The 21,287-nt window shown below is 49.8% G+C and overlaps 1 protein-coding gene across 1 annotated transcript in view; it reads right to left on the bottom strand.

Annotated features, from left to right (window-relative positions):
• hydin (HYDIN axonemal central pair apparatus protein) overlaps nt 1-21,287 on the bottom strand; it is a 1,231,368-nt gene that overhangs the window by 679,074 nt on the left and 531,007 nt on the right. The window contains exons 16-17 of the mRNA XM_038807144.1: nt 6,203-6,303; nt 3,935-4,070 (exon numbers count right to left, since the gene is read on the bottom strand). Of these exons, the coding sequence (XP_038663072.1) occupies nt 3,935-4,070; nt 6,203-6,303 (237 nt within the window). The remainder of the gene's footprint in view (nt 1-3,934; nt 4,071-6,202; nt 6,304-21,287) is intronic.

The following is a 21,287-nucleotide window of genomic DNA, read 5'->3' as shown; positions in this document are numbered from 1 at the left end:
TCCTCCCTAGCTTCCCAGAGAATCCTAGGATGAATCCCACCCGGCCCAGGGAACTTATCTATTTTCACACTTTCCAGAATTGCTAACACCTCCTCCTTCTGAACCTCAAGCCCTCCTAGTCTATTAGCATGTATCTCAGTATTCTCCTCGACAACATTGTCTTTTTCCTGTGTGAATACGGAAGAAAAATATTCATTTAGCACCTCTCCTATCTCCTCAGACTCCACGCACAACTTCCCACTACTGTCCTTGATTGGCCCTACTCTTACCTACTCTTTTATTCCTGACATACCTATGGAAAGCTTTAGGGTTATCCTTGATCCTACTTGCCAAAGACTTCTCATGTCCCCTCCTAGCTCTTCATAGCTCTCTCTTTAGGTCCTTCCTAGCTAACTTGTAACTCTCGAGCGCCCTAACTGAACCTTCACGTCTCATCTTTGCATAAGCCTCCTTCTTCCTCTTGACAAGTGATTCAACTACTTTAGTAAACCACGGTTCCCTCGCCGACCACTTCCTCCCTGCCTGACAGGTACATACTTATCAAGGACACGCAGGCGCTGTTCCTTGAACGAGCTCCACATTTCAATTGTGCCCATCCCCTGCAGTTTCCTTCCCCATCCTATGCATCCTAAGTCTTGCCTCATTGCATTATAATTGCCTTTCCCCAGCTATAACTCTTGCCCTGCGGTATATACCTATCCCTTTCCATCGTTAAAGTAAACATAACTGAATTGTGGTCACTGTCACCAAAGTGCTCACCTACCACCAAATCTAGCACCTGTCCTGGTTCATTACCCAGTACCAAATCCAGTATGGCCTCGCCTCTTGTTGGCCTATCTATACTGTGTCAGGAAACCCCCCTGCACACATTGGACAAAAAACGGACCCATCTAAAGTACTCGATCTATAGCGTTTCCAGTCAATATTTGGAAAGTTAAAGTCCCCCACACAACTACCCTGTTACTTTTGCTCCTATCCAGAATCATCTTTGCAATCCTTTCCTCTACATCTCTGGAACTTTTTGGAGGCCTATAGAAAACTCCCAACAGGGTGACCTCTCCTTTCCTGTTTCTAACCTCAGCCCATACTACCTCAGTAGACGGGTCCTCATCAAACGTCCTTTCTGCCACCGTAATACTGTCCTTGACTAACAATTGCACCCTTCCCCCTCTTTTATCACCTTCCCAGAGCTTACTGAAATATCCAAACCCCGGAACCTGCAACTACCACTCCTCTCCCTGCTCTAGCCATGTCTCCGAAATGGCCACAACATCAAAGTCCCAGGTACCAACCCATGCTGCAAGTTCACCCACCTTATTCCGGATGCTCCTGGCGTTGAAGTAGACACACCTTCCTGCCTGCCGGTACACTCCAGCAACCTTGAAACCTTGCTCATGACCTCACTACTCTCAACCTCCTGTATACTGGAGCTATAATTCAGGTTCCCAAACCCCTGCTGAATTAGTTTAAACCCTCCCGAACAGCATTAGCAAATTTCCCCCCCAGGATACTGGTACCCCTCTGGTCCAGGTGTAGACCATCCCGTATATAGAGGTCCCACCTACCCCAGAATGAGCCCCAATTATCCAGGAATCTGAAACCCTCCCTCCTGCACCATCTCTGTCGCCACGTGTTCAACTGCTCTTTCTCCCTATTCCTCGTCTCGCTAGCAGGGATTGAGAGATCAGATTCATTATAATGCACGTCATCCTCTTCCCAGATTGTCTCTTGAAGGACAGCTTGTGGCTTTAACCCTCCAACAATGTTACACAGAACCAAAAATGTCAATTAATCCCTTCCACAACTATGCATATTTGATTGTTTTTTTATTAATAAACATTTTATTGAGGTATGATTTGGTATTATAACAACAACAAAATAAACAATGTACATGGAACTAAAAACATAGTGCAAAAGCTGTCTCCCTCCCTTACAGCTTCTACCTTTATTAACCCCCGACTCTAAGCTAAACTAACCCACACCCCGCTTCTGCTGACGATTAATTCTCGGCGAAGAAGTCGACAAACGGTTGCCTCCTCCGGGCAGACCCTAACAGTGACCCTCTCAAGGCAAACTTGATTTTCTCCAAACAGAGAAAGCTAACCATGTCCGATGGCCAGGTCACCGACTTCGGGGCTTTGAGTCCCTCCAAGCTAATAGTATCCGTCTCCGGGCTACCAGGGAAGCAAAGACCAGAATGTCTGCCTCTTTCTCCTCCTGGATTCCCAGGTCTTCCGACACCCCGAAAACGCCACCTCTGGACTCAGCGCCACCCTTGTTTTTAACACCGTGGACATGACATCTGCAAACCTCTGCCAAAATACCTTAAGCTTCGGACATGCTCAGAACATGTGGACATCCGCACATTTTGCACACCTGTCTTCCACCCCAAAGAATCTGCTCATCCGGGCCACTGTCACGCGTGCCCGAGAATGAACTTAAATTGCATCAGGCTGAGCCTGGCACATGTTGCGGACGCGTTGACTCTACTCAACGCGTCCGCCCATAGACCATCCTCTATCTCTCCTCCCAGCTCCTCCTCCCACTTGCGCTTCAGCTCCTTGGTCTGCGTCACCTCTGACCCCGTAAGTTCCTTGTAAATGTCCGAGACGCTCCCTTCTGCTACCCACCCTGTGGAAGCTACCCTGTCCTGAATCCGCCTTAGCGGCAGGAGCGGGAAGGTTGACACCTGTTTACGTATGAAGTCCCGCACCTGCAGATACCTGAATTTGTTTCCCCTCGCCAACCCAAACTTCTCCTCCAGCACCCTCATAATCAGAAAGCTCCCCTCTATAACTGTATCAACCGTCCTTTCAATCCGTGCTCTCCGCCATATCCGGAACCCCTCATCCATACATCCCGGGGCAAACCGATGATTATTACAGATTGGGGACCAGACCGATGCTCCCTCTGCCCCCACATGTCTCCTCCATTGCCCCCAGACTCTCAGGGCCGCCACCACCACGGGGCCGGTGGAGTACTGTGCCGGCGGGAACAACAAAGGCACAGTTACCAACCTCCCCAAACTGGTGCCCTCCATATTTGATTGTTCTCTTGCCTTGTGTAAGTCATTTTTTGCCATCTTAACTATGTGTGAGAATGAGTGGTGGCTTGCAGATCAATTTTGGGAAGTCACTCAATATCTCCATGTGGTAACCTCACTGAGGCACAGAGCACTCTGATGGCAATGACTGGAGAAGATGAAAGTGCGACCTGCCATCCTGTGATCCTGTGTTTTCGCACGTTGCTGCCTTGGGTCATCGAGCCAATAGTCATCTCTTACTGCACTCATCATACTATGACTTACTCCATTAAAAAGGACGCAGGGGCAGCACAGTAGAATTGTGGATAGCACAATTGCTTCACAGCTCCAGGGTCCCATGTTCGATTCCCGGCTTGGGTCACTGTCTGTGCGGAGTCTGCACATCCTCCCCGTGTGTGCGTGGGTTTCCTCCGGGTGCTCCAGTTTCCTCCCACAGTCCAAAGATATGCAGGTTTGGTGGACTGGCCATGCTAAATTGCCCTTCGTGGCCAAAATTTCCCTTAGTGTTGGGTGGGGTTACTGGGTTATGGGGATAGGGTGAGGTATTTCCAAGAGCCGGTGCAGACTCGATGGGCCGAGTGGCCTCCTTCTGCACTGTAAATTCTATGATAATCTATGAAAAAGACATGGCAGGAATTTGTTGGCAGTGAGATTCTCTGGTCCCATCGGTAGTGCACCCCTGCCCGCAGGTTTCCCAGCAGCCTGGGGTGGTTTCAATGCAAATTGGAGCAGAGAATTCCGCCTCCAGTGAACCATGCGCTGCCTCCCGCTACCGGGAAACACGCGGCTGGCAGGCCGGAGAATCCCACCCAGTGTATCTTCCTAATATTTTGTGCAATAACTTCCCTGACATCATCACATCAACAACCATTCATTCTAATTAGCACTAACCTGTGGAACTAGCCCATAACACCCTGGAAGTTCATTGGCATTCTGAAGTTTTATCGTGCATTGATAAGGGTGCTTGAGAAAGCAACGTCCGAGATCAATGTGTGAGTTAACCACCTCCAAAGTAGGAACGATGCATCTGTCGAACAAAAGTTGTTAAAAGCTGGTCAGAAGGTAATCATTGTGTGATACTCACAGTAACATGCAAACTTTACCATCTGCTAATTACAAGATGAATCAAAAAGATTAGCAATAATTTAGACTGTATATTTGAGACATATGGGGCGCGATTCTCCGCTCCCGCGGAAAATCGCGAAGGCCGTCGTGAAATTGTCCGACTTTCACGACGGCCTCGGAGCCCGCTCCCGGCACCGGATTCACCCCCACCGGCGGGGCTAGAGCGGGACTCCGGAGTTCTCAGCGGCGCGGCCAATGATGCGCGTCCGGCGCCTATATGACGTCAGCCGCGCATGCGCAGGTTGGCCGGCTCAAAACCACGCGTGCGCGGATGACGTCATCACGCAGACGGCACGTGTCCGCGCATGCGCAGTGGCCGTCTTTCCCCTCAGCCGCCCCGCAAGACGTGGCGGCTTGATCTTGCGGGGCGGCGGAAGGGAAATAGAGCATCCGTTTTGGACGCAGGCCCGAAGATCGGTGGGCACCGATCGCGGGCCTGTCCCCTCCGAGCACAGTCGTGGTGCTCTTGCCCAGATCGGCCGCCTAGAAGCCCCAAACGGGCATCTGGCGCCCGTTTCACGATGGCAGCGACCAGGTGTGTTTGCTGCAGTCGTGAAACGGTCATGAACGGCAGGCCGCTCGGCCCATCCGAGTCGGAAAATCGCCGTTCGCCGTGAAAAACCTGGGAGAGAATCGCGGGGGGCGTAAAAAATGTCAGGGGGCCCTTCCGCGATTCTCCCAGGCCACGTGGGGAGCGGAGAATTCCGCCAATAGTCTGCTTTTTCTGAAGGAGCTACAAAAAGCTGCTTTGTCTTAAATAAGATATTTGGCTCCATGTCTATCAAAGACAAATTAATTTGGGAGGCATGGTAGCAGAGTTTAGCACTGCTACCTCACAGCTCCAGGGACACAGGTTCAATTCAGGCCTTGTGTGACTGTCTGTGTGGAGTTTGCACTTCCTCCCCCATGTCTGCGTGGGTTTCCTCTGGGCGCTCCAGTTTCCTCCTTCAGTGCAAGATGTGCAAGTTAGGTGGATTGGCCATGCTAAATTGCCCTTAGTGTCCAAAAGGTTAGGTGGGGTTACTGGGTTATAGGGATAGGGTGATGGCATGGGCTTAAGTAGGGTGCACTTTCTAAGGGCCGGTGCAGACTTGATGGGCCGAATAGCCTGCTTCTGCACAGTAAATTCTATGATTATTAATTTAAGGAGAAACATAGGCCATAACTAACCCTAACATTGACTGACCTTATTTCCACCTCTACCTTGGCTGAAGTTGTGACTAGATTTTCTCCTGTGGTAGGTTTCAATATTTTCACCTGCCAGTGTTGCACTGTCAAAAACCTGCCCAATTTTCCTCAGTGTACCTTCACCAGATAGTCATGGTATTTCTATATGAATCCTGCTCTGATGATCTTGCTGTTAAGATGCAAGACAATGTCGATAAATTCAGCTGAATGTAGGCACAACTACCCCAGCAACTTTTCAGAGATGAGCAAATTTTGCTCTCACCTGTTCTCAAGTTTGTATCGATTCTTTCTGCCACCTCCTTCCAGGTTGAGACATGGCTGTTAATCTTGTGCTTGGTACAAGTCAAGCGAGCACACATAATTCCAAGACCTCTCACTGCAGTACCCCCAAAGCAGCCACGCTGAAATGAGCAGCCTGAATCATTTGCTTGAGCATTCCCTACCCTCTGCCCTGCTCCACACCACAAAGAAAACATTAAGAACAATTGTATCCTGCTGCATTCATTGCACTAGGACTCCACTCATGTCTGGGGGTATTAATTCATTTGCTCTATTCAGTGGACACATTGGGACTGGTTTTTAACTAGCCTCCTGAGTGTCAAATTTACATCATGGATCAACAGCTGTAACAGAACCAGGGTGTCTTTTATTTTCAATGATACTGAAGTTTCCTCTAATTTACAGGTTCAAGTTCTAACTGGTTTGATCCAAAATACTATCACTGTACAGGCTGTACTTGCAACATATTATGCTGAGAAGAACAAATGATGGCTTTCTGCTGCAATTTAATTCACATGATAGGCCAATCTAATCCATATGCACAGGGTGAATTAAAGTAGAAGTTACCGTGCCACGATGGGGATTGCTATCGCTTCCAGGCCAACATTTTCAACCTCCACAATGAGGGGCAGCTCATATTTCTTTGCAGTGTTGGGGCAAAATGACACCTAGGAGAAAAGATGAAAATTTTGCATGCTTTACCAGAGATTAATAATCTTAGCTTGGCTATAGAATAACTTTGATGTAATTTATACTTAAATCCTTCTGTAAAATTTTATTATCCATAAAATAAATGATATATAGGAGATGTAGATTAGAATTCAGACACAGTGAATAGGAGAAATTGATCTTTAGCAGTATAGCACAAAACAGGCAACCCCATACAATTTTCTTTGTCATTAACTTCAAGATCAGTTTCACCCTGTAGCCACCTGAGATGGCCACTAACGAACACAAAATGGAAGACTGCAAAGAGTGCAGGGAAAACGGACATGCTAAAGAGCAAACAGCTTGCAGAGCAATTAAGTATTGGAACAACTGCAGAAACCGGTTTCTGACGGCTGCAGAGACCAGGCAGCGCTGTGAATGAGAAGCCGTTAGCATACTAATGAGGTGATACCAGGCAAGTCCCAGATACAATGGACACAAATTAAGTGTCAATCGATACATTCAATAGGAGGCCAGACCCAGTGGCGATAAGTCCTAAGAACCGCCCCAGCAATCAAGGAACAGCCCTAGGATTGGGGGGTTCAAAACATATCGATTGGGAAGAGGTCCAATAGATCCCCAGCAGGTAAGGGAGTCCGCCCAAAGGGGCGCGGACCCCCTGGGACCTATAAAAGAAAGGTCCCACACATGGTTCAGTCTCCTGTCTCCGGCTCCAGCCTCCAGACCCCTGTCTTCTACATCAGCCGTTGAGCAGCAGCCACCAAAACGTAAGTGCCTAAACGACGACCGCTACCTGAAACCGGCATTACTGACACCCTTGCCAACTGATAGCGATCCGAAGCCTGCAGACCAGAACAGAACAAAGGCCTTGTTCCCTGACCTCGCAGTTCCTTCTTAGCTAAGTGTTAGTTGTTTAGTGGTAGAAGTAAGTTTAATCTTTAGCGTGTGCATGAGTGTTATTATAATTGTGTTATAATAAACTCTAATTGTTTTGGACTTACTAATTGGTGTACAGCTTTATTGCTTTGAACTTCAGCTTGAAACTTGTGACGGTGCCTTTACGGCACCTGGCGACTCCAGAGCTTAGAACGTGAAACAGAGCCAAAGTGAGTGTTAAGCACACTCACCCAGAACGACCAACAACCCTCACAGCCAAAATTTAATCCAGGCAACAGGGCTTTTGCCACCTAGCTGAACAGCCTCCTCCTTTGGGGACAGCCTACTGTACTTAATGCCAGTCAGGCACAATAAATATATGCACCATATATTACAGGGATCATAACAATAAGCTAAAATTAAATTAAATTTGTGACAAAATATTACAATCACGTGAATGAACAGAGTAAAGTAAATTAGCATATTACATTTTTCGTTGGCTCACTAATGTTTTTTTTCAAACCATATTTTATTCCGAATACAGTCAAATGCAAACAACAAATAACCCCTCATGTGGCACACAGTTTGTCAAAATTTCCCCCATTTTCACCTCTAAAGGCACCAACCGCCCCAACTGCCTCAAGCCCCGACAGCGTACCAGCCTCCAACTCATTAGTATCTGTCTCCGGGCAAACAGAGAGGTGAAGGTCGCAACATCGGCAGCCTTCCCCTCCAGCAGCCCCGGCAATTCTGACACCCCAAAAATCGACACCAAGGTATCATCCTAACCCCCACAGAGTCTCGAATCCCGCCTCCCAGAAATTCTCCAGCTTTCCCCACCCCCAGAACATATGAGCATGGTTTACTGGACCCCATCCCACACCATTCACATACATCCTCTACTCCTGAGAGAAACCTACTCATCCGGGTCCATGTCATATGGACCCTGTGTACCATCTTGAATTAGAGAAGGCTCACCCACGCACAAGAGAAGGTTGAGTTTATCTGATGCATTATTTCACTCCAGGTCCACCGCAACCCATCTCTATTCCCAGCTGTTCCTCCCAGTTCCACTTAATCTCTTCCACTAGCACCTTCTCCTTCCATCCCAACCACCCATAGATATCCCAAATCTTCCCTTTCCCCCATTCATCTGGAGCCAAACAACGTCTTGAACAACGTATATTCTGTTAACTGCTGAAACAAAGGTAACCCCTTCCCTGCAAAGTACTGCATCTGTAAGTATCTAAACTCATTCCCCCTTAGCAACTTGAACCTGTCCCACAGTGCCTCCAACCCTACAAACCTACCCTCTCTAAACAGGTCCCTTACCTGCTCTATATCTTCACCACACCACCTCCCATACATGGCATCCATTCTTCCAGGTGTAAACATGTGGTTCCCAAATATTGGGGTCAATAATGATATATGTCGTGGCTGAAAATGCCTCCTCAACTGATTCCAATTTTTGAACGATGGCACCACAGGACTGCTAGTACACCTCCCCAGAGAAAAAGGGTGCGAAGCCATCGCCAGGGACCTCTCCCTACCATTGTCTCACCTTCTCAGCATTGGCCACCCAATAATAATGCAACAGGTTTGGGAGCACAGCTCCCTCCCCCACCTGCCTCCCCCTCTGAAAAAGGCCCTACTAATCGTCTTGCCTGCCCAAACAAATTCAGAAATCAATTTGTCCATCCTCTGGAAAAACGCTTTGGAAAGGAAAATAGGAAGGGATTGAAAGATAAATAGAACAAAGAACAAAGAAAAGTACAGCACAGGAACAGACCCTTCGGCCCTTTAAGCCTGTGCCGACCATGCTGCCCGTCTAAACTAAAATCTTCTACATTTCCTGGGTCCGTATCCCTCTATTCCCATCCTATTCATGTATTTGTCAAGATGCCCCTTAAATGTCACGATCGTCCCTGCTTCCACCACCTCCTCCGGCAGCAGGTTCCAGGCACCCACTACCCTCTGTGTAAAAAACTTGCCTCGTACATCTACTCTAAACCTTGCCCTTCGCACCTATACCTATGCCCCCTAGTAATTGACCCCTCTACCCTGGGGAAAAGCCTCTGACTATCCACTCTGTCTATGCCCTTCATAATTTTGTAGACCACTATCAGATCGCCCTTCAACCTCTGTTGTTCCAGTGAGACCAAACCGAGTTTATTCAGCCGCTCCTCATAGCTAATGCCCTCCATACCAGGCAACATCCTGGTAAATCTCTTCTGCACCCTCTCTAAAGCCTCCACATCCTTCTGGTAGTATGGTGACCAGAATTGAACACTATACTCCAAGTGTGGCCTAACTAAGGTTCTATACAGCTGCAAGATGACTTGCCAATTCTTATGCTCAATGCCCCGGCCAATGAAGGCAAGCATGCCATATGCCTTCTTGACTACCTTCTCCACCTGCGTTGCCCCTTTCAGTGACCTGGACCTGTACACCTAGATCTCTCTGACTTTCAATACTCTTGAGGGTTCTACCATTCACTGTATAAAGTAAAATAAAAATCTTGATAGCACGTTCATTTTCACGGTCTGCACCCAACCCATCAGCAACAGCGGTAGGGCATCCCACATCTTCAAATCCGTTTTGATCCCTTCTACCAGACCAGTCAGGTTCCAGTTGTGCATAGTGGCCCAGTCATGCACCACCTGAATCCCCAATAATGAAACCTTACCCTGGCCATCTTAAATCTCAAGGCACCAAGATTCACATTTCTCCCTGGGTATTCACCAGAAAGACCTCACTGTGATGTTCATTTCTCTGTGGATGGTGATGACTTTAAAGTGTAGTATCTTACAAAGAACATCAAACTAAGTTTCAAATAAAGCTTATTTATTAGCACTACAACTGAACTAAATTCAAACCAATTTACGAAGATACAAATATTGCAAAATACACTTAGATTATTATTCTATCTACAGAGCCTAGATAAAAATGACTACTCTCTATCCCACCTAATCACCTACTTCCAGAATCAAGGTATCACGTGATTCATGTGTGTGCTCTTGAGCACCATCTAGTGGTTGGAAGCATTCACGTCAAATTTTTAATCCTTCATTTACTGTACTATCTACATATTGCCACATCTCCCTTTCTTTGAAGATGTTTGGAGACATATACAAATATATTTACATAACTTGATTGTTGTCTCATCTATACATCATTTTGACATTATTGTTATTGTTAACAAGTTTTAATGTTCTTGTTTCACAAGTTAAGCCTGTTCGGTTTTCTTTCTGGTCTCTGAGCAATCACCAACTCTTTCCGCTTTTCTTTCAGTCTTTTGAAATTATGCTTTCTCTTTCTCTTTTTCTTCCTGGCTTTAGCGCCACCATACCTGAACTTGGTACGGTCCACATTCACATCTGCCTGTGTTATCTTGATTGGAAGATTTTCAATAAACAATGCGCTGCAGGCCCTTGCTCGTTTGCTAACTGCATTCCTTTCCATATTGCGTGCTTTGCCAAATTTGACTGCAAGTCCCAATATTTTGTTTCCATTGAATTACAATGCATTTTCTAGTTGCTCTTCAGTTTCAAAGTCTACATAACCAAATTTCCTGCTGGATCCAATTCGGACATCCGTGACTGACAGTTTCTTCTGGGTGAAGAAGGCATCAAACGGTTTCTTTAGTTCCTCAAATTCTTTCTCAGAGTTCAAGTTTCAACAAAAACTGAAAAGTATACATCATTTGTTGTCTGGTGCTTCTTAGCTGGAGTCAACTTCTCCAAGATGGGGATTATCTCTTCAGTTTCCAGTTTTGGCTGTTCGCAATTGATGTTCTCTCAACTGATTTGTCTGCTGTCGCATTCTCTTTTCAGCCTCTGCACAGGCCGCTGTCCTCAACAGATTGGATGCTACTTATCAATAGCTCATTACTGATGCCAAAAAAACAAAATAAACTTACAGAGTCTTTTTCTTCTGGCTCATTATCTGTCAGATTAATTAAATTAGCTTGTGCTCCGGTATCCAATTTCATTTTAATTGTGGCTCCATTTATTATTAATGGAATTGTCCAATCATCATTATTGTGTATGACTAATATCTGTTTTGAAGTGTCCGAATCAAAAGTATCCTGTTGCACTCTCTCTATACTTTCTAATGTTTCGACAAAGAAAGAATCTTCTAAATCAAATGCATCCTCTATTGAGTCAGGTACGATCACTGTATTAACATGTTTGTTAGTGCTTATTTCTTGTACTGCTCTTACTTTCTTCACTGTACTAAGCTGCTTAACTTAGAACATAGAACAGTACAGCACAGAACAGGCCCTTCGGCCCTCGATGTTGTGCCGAACAATGATCACCCTACTTTAAACCCACGTAACCCGTATACCCGTAACCCAACAATCCCCCCATTAACCTTACACTACGGGCAATTTAGCATGGCCAATCCACCTAACCCGCACATCTTTGGACTGTGGGAGGGAACCGGAGCACCCGGAGGAAACCCACGCACACACGGGGAGGACGTGCAGACTCCACACAGACAGTGACCCAGCCGGGAATCGAACCTGGGACCCTGGAGCTGTGAAGCATTGATGCTAACCACCATGCTACCGTGAGGCCCCAACTTGTTACGACTTTATTCCAGATCAGGGGTGAAATTCTCCGCGGACCGACGTGACGCCCATTTCCGGCGGGAAAAAGCGGTGTGCATGACTCCGGCGTCCGGGCCTTCTTTTAAACTGGCAATCTCCGTTCCCGGAAGGGCCAGCAGCTGACTGACGCGATACGCGTCAGTTTCACCAGCTGCGGAAGTGGTGAGACCCGGCGTTTTTTGGAGGAGGAGGAGAGAGACAGACCCGACATTTGGGGGGGGGGGGGTTCCGGCATGGGGGGGGGGGGTTCCGGCATTGGGGGGGGTTCCGGCATTGGGGGGGGGGGGGGGTTCCGGCATTGGGGGGGGGGGGTTCCGGCATTGGGGGGGGGGGGGGTTCCGGCATTGGGGGGGGGGTCCGGCATTGGGGGGGGGGGGTTCCGGCATTGGGGGGGGGGGGGTTCCGGCATTGGGGGGGGGTTCCGGCATTGGGGGGGGGGGGGTTCCGGCATTGGGGGGGGGGTTCCGGCATTGGGGGGGGGGGGTTCCGGCATTGGTGGGGGGGGTTCCGGCATCGGGGGGGGGGGGTGCGGCATGCGGGGGGGGGGTTGCGGGAGGGGGATTGCGGCATGCGGGGGGGGTTTGCGGCATCGGGGGGGGGTTGCGGCATCAGGGGGGGGGGGTTGCGGGCAGCGGCGTGCAGAGAGGGGGGGCGACGGATGCCCGGGGCCAACGCACCGTCGCCCCCCCCTCTGTACGCCGCTGCCCCCTACCCCAACCCCCCTCACCACCCCTACCTCCCTCCCCCTACCCCTACCTCCCTCCCCACCCCCTACCTCCCTCCCCACCCCTACATCCCTCCCCACCACTCCTACCCCCCTCCAACGCCGCCCCCATCTCTCGCAACGCCGCACCCCCCCCTCAACGCCGGGTCCCCCCCCTCAACGCCGGTACCCCCCCAACGCCGGTACCCCCCCCACGCCGGTAACCCCCCCCCCCCCTCTGAAGGCCGTACCCACACCACCCCCCCTCTCTCCTCCTCCCCCCCCCTTCCTATCCCCCCCTTCCTTCCTCCCCCCCTTCCTTCCTCCCCCCCTTCCTTCCTCCCCCCCCCTTCCTTCCTCCCCCCCCTTCCTTCCTCCCCCCTTCCTTCCTCCGTTAGTGGGGGAGGGGTGCGGCATTAGTGGGGGTGGGGGGGTGCGGCGTTGGAGGGGGTAGGGGTGGTGAAGGGGGTAGGGGTGGTGAGGGGGGGTTGGGGTAGGGGCAGCGGCGTGCAGAGGAGGGGGGCGACTGATGCCCGGGGCCAACGCACCGTCGCCCCCCCTCCGCACGCAGCTGCCCCTACCCCAACCCCCTCCCCTCACCACCCCTACCCCCTTCAGCACCCCTACCCCCCTCCAATGCCGCACCCCCCCACCCCCCACCCCCTCCAACGCCGCACCCCCCACCCCCCAACCCCACCCCCTCCAACGCCGCACCCCCCCACCCCCCCCCCCCACCCCCACTAACGCCGCACCCCCCCCCCCACTAACGGAGGAAGGAAGGGGGGGGGAGGAAGGAGGGGGGACGGAGGAAGGGGGGGAGGAGGAGAGAGGGGGGGGGTGTGTGGGTACCGGCCTTCAGAGGGAGGGGGACGGGGTGTGGGTACCGGCGTTGAGAGGGGGGGTTGCGGCGTTGAGGGTGGGGGGTTGCGGCATTGCGAGAGATGGGGGGCGGCGTTGGAGGGGGTAGGGGTGGTGGGGAGGGGGGTAGGGGCGTTGGAGGGAGGTAGGGGTGGTGGGGGGGGTGGTTGGGGTAGGGGGCAGCGGCGTACAGAGGGGGGGCGACGGTGCGTTGGCCCAGGGCATCAGTCGACCCCCGGATGCTGCAACCCCCCGGATGCCGCAACCTCCCCCCCCCCGATGCCGCAACCCCCCCCCCCCCCCCCGATGCCCCCCCCCGATGCCGCAACCCCCCGGATGCCGCAACCCACCCCCCGATGCCGCAACCAACCCCCCGATGCCGCAACCCCCCCCCCCCCCGATGCCGCAACCCCCCCCCACCCCCCCGATGCCGCAACCCCCCCCGGATGCCGCAACCCCCCGGATGCCGCAACCCACCCCCGATGCCGCAACCCTCCCCCGATGCCGCAACCCCCCCCCCCCCGATGCCGCAACCCCCCCCCCCCGATGCCGCAACCCACCCCCCGACACTGAACGGCGTCAACCATCATCAATGGTTGACGCCGTTTTAAAGCAACTGTGATTTTCGCCGACGTGACCCATGGCCACGTCAGCGGGACTTCGGCCCATCCGGGCCGGAGATTTGTGGACACTAAAAAAAAAATGAAATCCCGCCGGCGCCAGCTGTTTTCAGAGGCTGCCGGCGGGATTTGCACAACGCCGGTTTTTGGCCGGTCAGAGATTTAAAAACCCTGCGGGAGCGGAAATAACGCCGCTGCCCGCCGATTCTCCGACCCTGCGTGGGGTCGGAGAATCCCGCCCCTGCACTGTGATGCAAAGTGATTCAATTTGTGGCACATCGCATAAGTTTTTCCAAATGCAGGGCATTTTTGTATTTGTTGGGCGTTGCCACACCTTTTGCACATCATGACGCTCATGACATCATGCCCAAAATGTCTGTCAACTGGACCACGTTTCGTGTTTTGGTGCACCACAGCATTAATGGCGTCGGCCACGTTGTTAGTTTTCAGTCTTTTTCACCAACCAACTTTTCACAGAACTGTTTTCTGGCAGGTTCGCTCGTTCTACACAGACTGATTGCACCTTCTAACGTTAGATCAGACTGTCTCAATAATCTATCCCATAGTTCATCGCTTTTTATTCCATAGACTCTGATCTCGCAGAAATGAGTCTCGGAGAATGGAAAAATTCCATGGGTGCGATTCTCCGCACTCACGACGCGTCGGAGAATAGCGGACGGCGCAAATTTTTACGGCGACGTTGGTCCGACGCCCTCCCGCTATTCTCCCCCCCGACGGCCGCCCCCCGACACGAATCGCTGCTCGCCGTTTTTTTACAGCGAGCAGCCATTCTCCCCTGGCCGATGGGCCGAGTTCCCAGGCCTTTACGGCCGTTTTTACGAACTCAAAACACACCTGCTCTCACCGTTCGTAAAAACGGCCGCAAAGTGCCGTTCTGGGGAACCATGGCACCGATTGGCACGGCCGCACCACGGCCGTGCCAAGGGTGCCATGGGCCCGCGATCGGTGGACACCGATCGCGGGCAGCGGGTACTTACCCCGCGCACTCTTTGTTACTCCGCCGCCCCGATGGATCCGTCCGCGGGGCTTCTGAGGGGCATAACGGCCCGCGCATGCGCGGGTTTCACGCATATGCGTGATGATGTCACTGCGCATGCGCGGGTTGGAGTCGTCCAATCATCATATGCGTCAGCCGTCGCTAACTTTGGCGCACGGGCTTAGAGAATCGGGTCCCAGTCGGGGGCGCAGAGGCTGCCGTGAAACCCGGCCGGTTTCACGGCAGCCTTCACGACTCTCCGCATTTGCGCAGAATCGCGCCCCATGTCTGTGCTTTAAGTCTCAGATTCGTGATGAAGCAGTTAAGCGTATCAGCTGCTTTTTGCACTCTTTGCCTGAATACATACCATTGAAATGTTTCATTTTTCTGCAATTGGCAGTGCTTATTGATTTTTTCAAATACTCTACTTCATTTTTTCTTATCTGCTTCATCCTCAAATCATAACGAGTTGAAAATTTCTAGATCTTGCGGACAGCCACTGTTAGAAACAGCGTTATTTTTTGCTGATCGCTGGCCACTTTTAAGTCTAGGGCAGAGATATGCAACTCAAACTGCTGCTCGAAATTGTGCCAATTAACATCTACTTTACGCAAAGTACGAAGTTGCCATGGAGTTTGCAAATCTTCCACCTCACTTCGACTGGGAAGTTCTTCGACATTGTCAATGCAGTCAGAATCTGGTAGATTCATTTTACGGAGACTTTTTTTTTTTTAAAATCTCCTCTTCTCTCACTGAACCTTTCTTTATGTCTTGGCAAAAGCTCCAGGTACCATGTGATGTTCTTTGTTTTGTGAATGATGCTGGCTTTGAAGTATAGTGTCTTACAAAGAACATCAAGCTATGTTTTAAACAACGCTTATTTATTAACACTACAACTAAACTAGATTCAAACCAACTTACTAAGATTCAAATATTGCAAAGTACACTATTATTCTATCTACAGAGCTTCTGAAAACACAGCTCCTCTCTATTCCGCCAAATCACCTATACCCAGAATCAAGGCATCACATGATTCACTGATACTCCATTGGAAGCATTCACATCAAATTGTTAACCCTTCATTTACTATACAATCTACATATTGTCACGCTCGCTTTTCCCCACATTTAACTTATACCCAGGAAATGTTCATATTTCTCCTCATACTCTCTAGTGGAATCACAACATACAACAATAAATCAACGGCATACAATGAAACCCTATGCTCTCTACCCCCTCACAATCCTCTGCCACTAATTCGAGGCTCAGAGCGCAATCGCTAAAGGTTCAATAACTAACACGAACAACAATGGAGATAAAGGACATCCCTGCCTTGTCCCTCATTGCAACCTAATATACCCCAAATTCATCGCATTCATCCTCACACTCACCATGGGGTATTGCATATGATCGTACCCATTCAATGAATGTTGGTCCGAACCCAAACCTCCTTAGAATCTCAATCAGATCCAAAACCAACACCTCCATGCAAGTAAACCATCTTGTGTGCGACCAATCAGACCATGGTCACCACCAGATGTCTTGACTCACTTCTGTTAATAGGTTTGTTTTTCAGAAGACTGGAGAAATGCATTTGGAGCATTGTTCCCTCTAAGTGGCATGGATGCCCTGCCTCGCAGCAATCGGAATGTAGTGTGCAGGGAGCAAACAGGCCAAGTGCAGCAAAATCTGTTTTAAGATGTATGCATGCATAGCTACATGGCAATCTTAAGGGGGGCACAAAGTGCAACAAGCAGGCCACAAATCACAAGACAAATTAGAAGGAGCACTGACTTGAAATCCCCAATGTTATAGAACATTGCTTCATTATTAAGACCTGTAGGTCTTAACATTGACTTCACATGACTGAATATTAGGCAATAAAAGTTTCATTCCTGACTGTAGAGGAACACTGAACTCACTTACACAAGAGTTTGCTGATGCTAAACATGAGAGAATATTTAGCGTATACTCAAAATTTGTAAGACCAACATTACATTGACATCTGATTTAGAAACCCTACATTGACTCTTTTATGAGCATGTGGTTAAAACATGGGCTGAATTCTCCACCATCGGATGTGTGGTGATCACAAGTTAACTAGATGCAATACAACTGAGCAAACACTAGAGGGAGCACGGGAGAGCCATATAAATAGACCGGGACAGGAAGTGAGGACACACTTCACGGAAGGCAGAACTGGTAGCAGGACACAGACACACCAGCTAGTAGCATTTGAGGTAGCCGTAGGTTAAGCTCTGAAGAGAGAACGAATTCACAATAAAGCATCTTCTCCACATTTGAGACTACGAGCTTTATTAAGACTCGAGGAACAACACATGGTACCCAGGAGTGGCTTCAGACGCTTACTACAGGACAACTCAGTGGCAGACACAGAAAGAACACAATGGCATGGAAATCTCCTACTGGACATTCGACTTGGAAAGACATCGCTGATGGGAGGATGTGCCTTGGATTCCCACTTCAGCTGGACACGACTGGAAATGTAAGAAGTGTCTGGAAAAGGTTTAAACAATGGTTCGATTTCGGTATCATAGCAAATGATGCAGCAGCAGCCTCAGACGAAATTAAAATAGCAATACTCATCGAAGGACATGAAGCTAGGAAAGTTTATAATGGATTTAAATACTCAAAAGGTGAAGACAGAAACAGCTTACAAACAATACTAAACAAATTTGAAGAGTACTGTAAGGAATTTGAACAGCAAGGCATGCTCAGAGGCCAAACTGCACAGAGACTGAGTGATTCAAAACTTTAAAAATCACGAAAAGAACAAGAAATCGCGAATGAAAAGTACAGATCAAAAAGAAGAAATAACATGAATTTTTCACAAAGCCAAAACGCTGAAATCCAGTCCAGATCGGAAAGAAAAGGTAACTTACAACTTTTAGAAAGAAAAAACGCTGAAATCCGCGATAAAATGGCGTTGGAGCACATTTTGCAGTCTCGGGCAAGCAAAAAACTACAAATTGCGTCTGCACATGCGCCGGAACCGGAAGCCGCGCATGCGCAGTTTAAAAAAGGTCGCGGTGCCGATCGTTATGCGCATGCGCAAGCCGCGCATGCGCAGTCTCAATGGACACAAAACCGCACAGTGAAGGAGGAAGGCCGATTTGCGCGTGCGCAATTCATTCCGACACGTGACGCCATGACGTCTGAGCATCCCGACCACGCCTACTTAAAAGGGAAATGCCCGAAAATTGAAAACAAGACACTTAAAGTGGTAAAAGCAAATTTTCTTGCCTCAGAACACAGAAAAACGCCTGAACTTAAACCAACAGTTAAAAACAACTTGCACAACACCCTGAAAAAAGCAGTCTGCACCACCCAAAGTGAAGAGAACAAAAAGAATTCCGAAACAACAAAAGATGATTTGTTTTTCGAAGATTACTACTCAGTCATGGCTAAGTCAGTCGGATATGCTTATCACAGCATCAGCGACACGGTCGCAAAGTACCTCAAAATTTGTAAGACCAACATTACATTGACATCTGATTTAGAAACCCTACATTGACTCTTTTATGAGCATGTGGTTAAAACATGGGCTGAATTCTCCACCATCGGATGCTCTGTTCTGATGGCGGCTCGGGGGTTTCCTGATGGCATGGGGCTGCCCCACAATGGGCTACCCCATTGACCAGCCGGCAAAGCGGAAAATCCCGATGGTGTACTGAACCTGAAATCTGGTGGGACGGAGAAACCCGCCCCATGTCATTGGCCCAGAGTAGGTGCCACTATATTTCTGATTGAGAATCATTTCATTCCAGCACGGCAAAAAAAGTTAAAGAACATAATAATCCTGAGGAATAGAGAAATGTTGTCACTATTTCAGGAAAACCTACGTTCCCATGCACATGTTTTCTCGTCAACTCCTCAAACCAGTCATTCTCCAGAAGCACACTTTGGCCCTTTTATAAAAGTGGGACTGGTTTCTTCATGACAATTATTTTTAAAGAGGAACTTCTCCGACAGAGGAAACCTAAAATAAAATGCTGATATTGCTTGAATAAGGTGAACAACACTGCACATTAGATTATCAACTGGATAGGATGCAGAATCAATATCCTCCACAAGCAATTTCCAAAACAGCCTCATTGTTGTGAAAATCAGGAAGCACAGAATCATCCAGCTTGCAGCACACAAGGAAGCATTTGAGCCCAGGACATCAGTAGTAGCACTCCTTCCTAGTCCGGACCCTTTTCAACACAGGTGATCATGCAAAGTGGGCAATATGGAACCGGCAGCCTACACAACGTGCTCTACTTTCGCTTTTATTCCCCTCAAATGGTTGTTAAAACAGATTGCAATTTACTACTGATCTGCAATATCACTGAAGACCATTGCCCCAACAGGCTTCATTACAATGCTGATTTAGACAGATATCTTTGGTATCCTCAGTAGTAGCATAGGTGTGGGAGAGATTGTTTAAATTCTGATTAAGATTTTTACTGAACTTCACAACTCCAAGTGAATTTCCAATGTATTTACATGGATAGGAGCTGACACCAACATCACAAGAGAGCTCTCAAAAATTAAATTTCTCCTCTGAGCAACTGCTGCTAAGATAAAGTGAAAAAATTCTCAGAAATTATTAGCATAGGACATTTCAATAAGAGCTGGAGATTTTCTAGAGATTACTTGAATCAGTGAAGAAAATGAAATGAGGCTGAAAAGTAAATTACTCACTCCTAGATATGGGATCATATTTCTTGCAACTGACCTCAATCTCCAATATCATCGACTTGTACATTTTGTTGAAAGTAATTTTCCAACCTTTTACTGCCGAGGACAGATGGTACTCAGTGGGAACAAATGCTGCCAATTTAGAAGTGCAATGTGCACCTGAAACTCACTGCCCCCCACAAGGATGGTGGAAGCAGAGATGATCTATGGGGCGCAATCTAATGGAAAAGTTTCAAAACTTAGATAGTGAGCGGGAATTTTTGGCTGTTTCCAATGGCCGATCTGGCGAGGCAGTCACCAGTAGCTAATGTTAATTGGGCACTTAATGATCTCCACAGCTTTCTTGCCGGAAATGGCTGTCCCGCCAGTTGATTTGCCTGGACCGTGCTTGGCAGCTCCCCACGAATGAAGGGAAGCAGTTCTTAAACTAATTCTGCAGAGCAAACGCCAGGAGCACGATTCTCCGCTGCCCACGACGGGTCGGAGAATAGCGGAAGGGCGTCCCCGACATTTTTCATGCCCTCCCGCTATTCTCCCCCCCCCCCCCCCCCCCCCCCCCCACGGCCGCCCCACGACACGAATCGCTGCTCGCCGTTTTTTACGGCGAATAGCGATTCTCCCCAGGCCGATGGGCCGAGTTTCCAGGCCTTTACGGCCGTTTTTACGGCAGCAAACACACCTGCTTGCTGCCTTCGTAAAAACGGCCGCAACATGCCCGTTCTGGGCTTCCAGGGCCCCGATTGGCACGGCAGTACCACAGCCGTGCCAAGGGAGTCATGGGGCCGAGATCAGTGGGCACCGATCGCGGGCAGTGCGTCCGTAACGGACGCACTCTTTCTCCCTCCGCCGCCCTGCAGGATCAGTCCGCGGGGCGGCCGAGGGAGATGACGGCCCCGCGCATGCGCGGGTTGGAGCCGTCCAATCTGCGCTTGCACGGCTGACGTCATCGTGCGCGTCAGCCGGCGTGATGCTTGGCACGCGGACTTAGCGACGGTCGCTAAGGCCGCGATGCCGTGCTTCACGGGGCCCCGCTGCTAGCCCCGCCCGGGGGGGAGAATCAGGTCCAGGGAGGGGGCGCGGAGGCTGCCGTGAAACACGGCCAGTTTCACGGCAGCCTTTACGACTCGCCGCATTTGCGGAGAATCGTGCCCCAGACTGCACGCAGCTATTCCACCACAAAGACCAGCCCCACGTTTTCGAGATACTGACCTGGCCAGACTGTTGGACAAGGTGGAGCCCAGATGGGATATCTGGAGAGGGCCAATGCGATCGGGGAGGCGGGCGGGTGGGGTGGGGAGAGGTTAAATCGATGAGTCGGGAGGGAGGGAGAGTGGAAGGGGAAGGGGAAGGGGAGGGGGAGGGAGAGGGAAACTGGGTGGGGGAGGAGGGACACTGGGTGGATAGAGCACGGTGGTGACATGTCCTACGTGAAGCGGGTGAGGATCAGGGCCTCCCTGGCCCATGCCGCTGCCACCTAGCCTCCATCCTCTGGCTGCTCCCTCGGATCCTCCATCGGCACGACCGCCAGTCCTTCCTGGTCAGGCTTCTCCTAATCCTCCTCCTCCGAAGGTCTACCTTCTTCATCTCCAGCACATCGCCCGACTGCTGTGCCA

The sequence above is a fragment of the Scyliorhinus canicula genome, chromosome 9 (genome assembly GCF_902713615.1).
Source record: "Scyliorhinus canicula chromosome 9, sScyCan1.1, whole genome shotgun sequence".
Lineage (NCBI taxonomy): Eukaryota > Metazoa > Chordata > Chondrichthyes > Carcharhiniformes > Scyliorhinidae > Scyliorhinus > Scyliorhinus canicula.
Note: the sequence above shows the minus strand (reverse complement) of the source record. Positions and strands in the feature narration are given on the sequence as shown.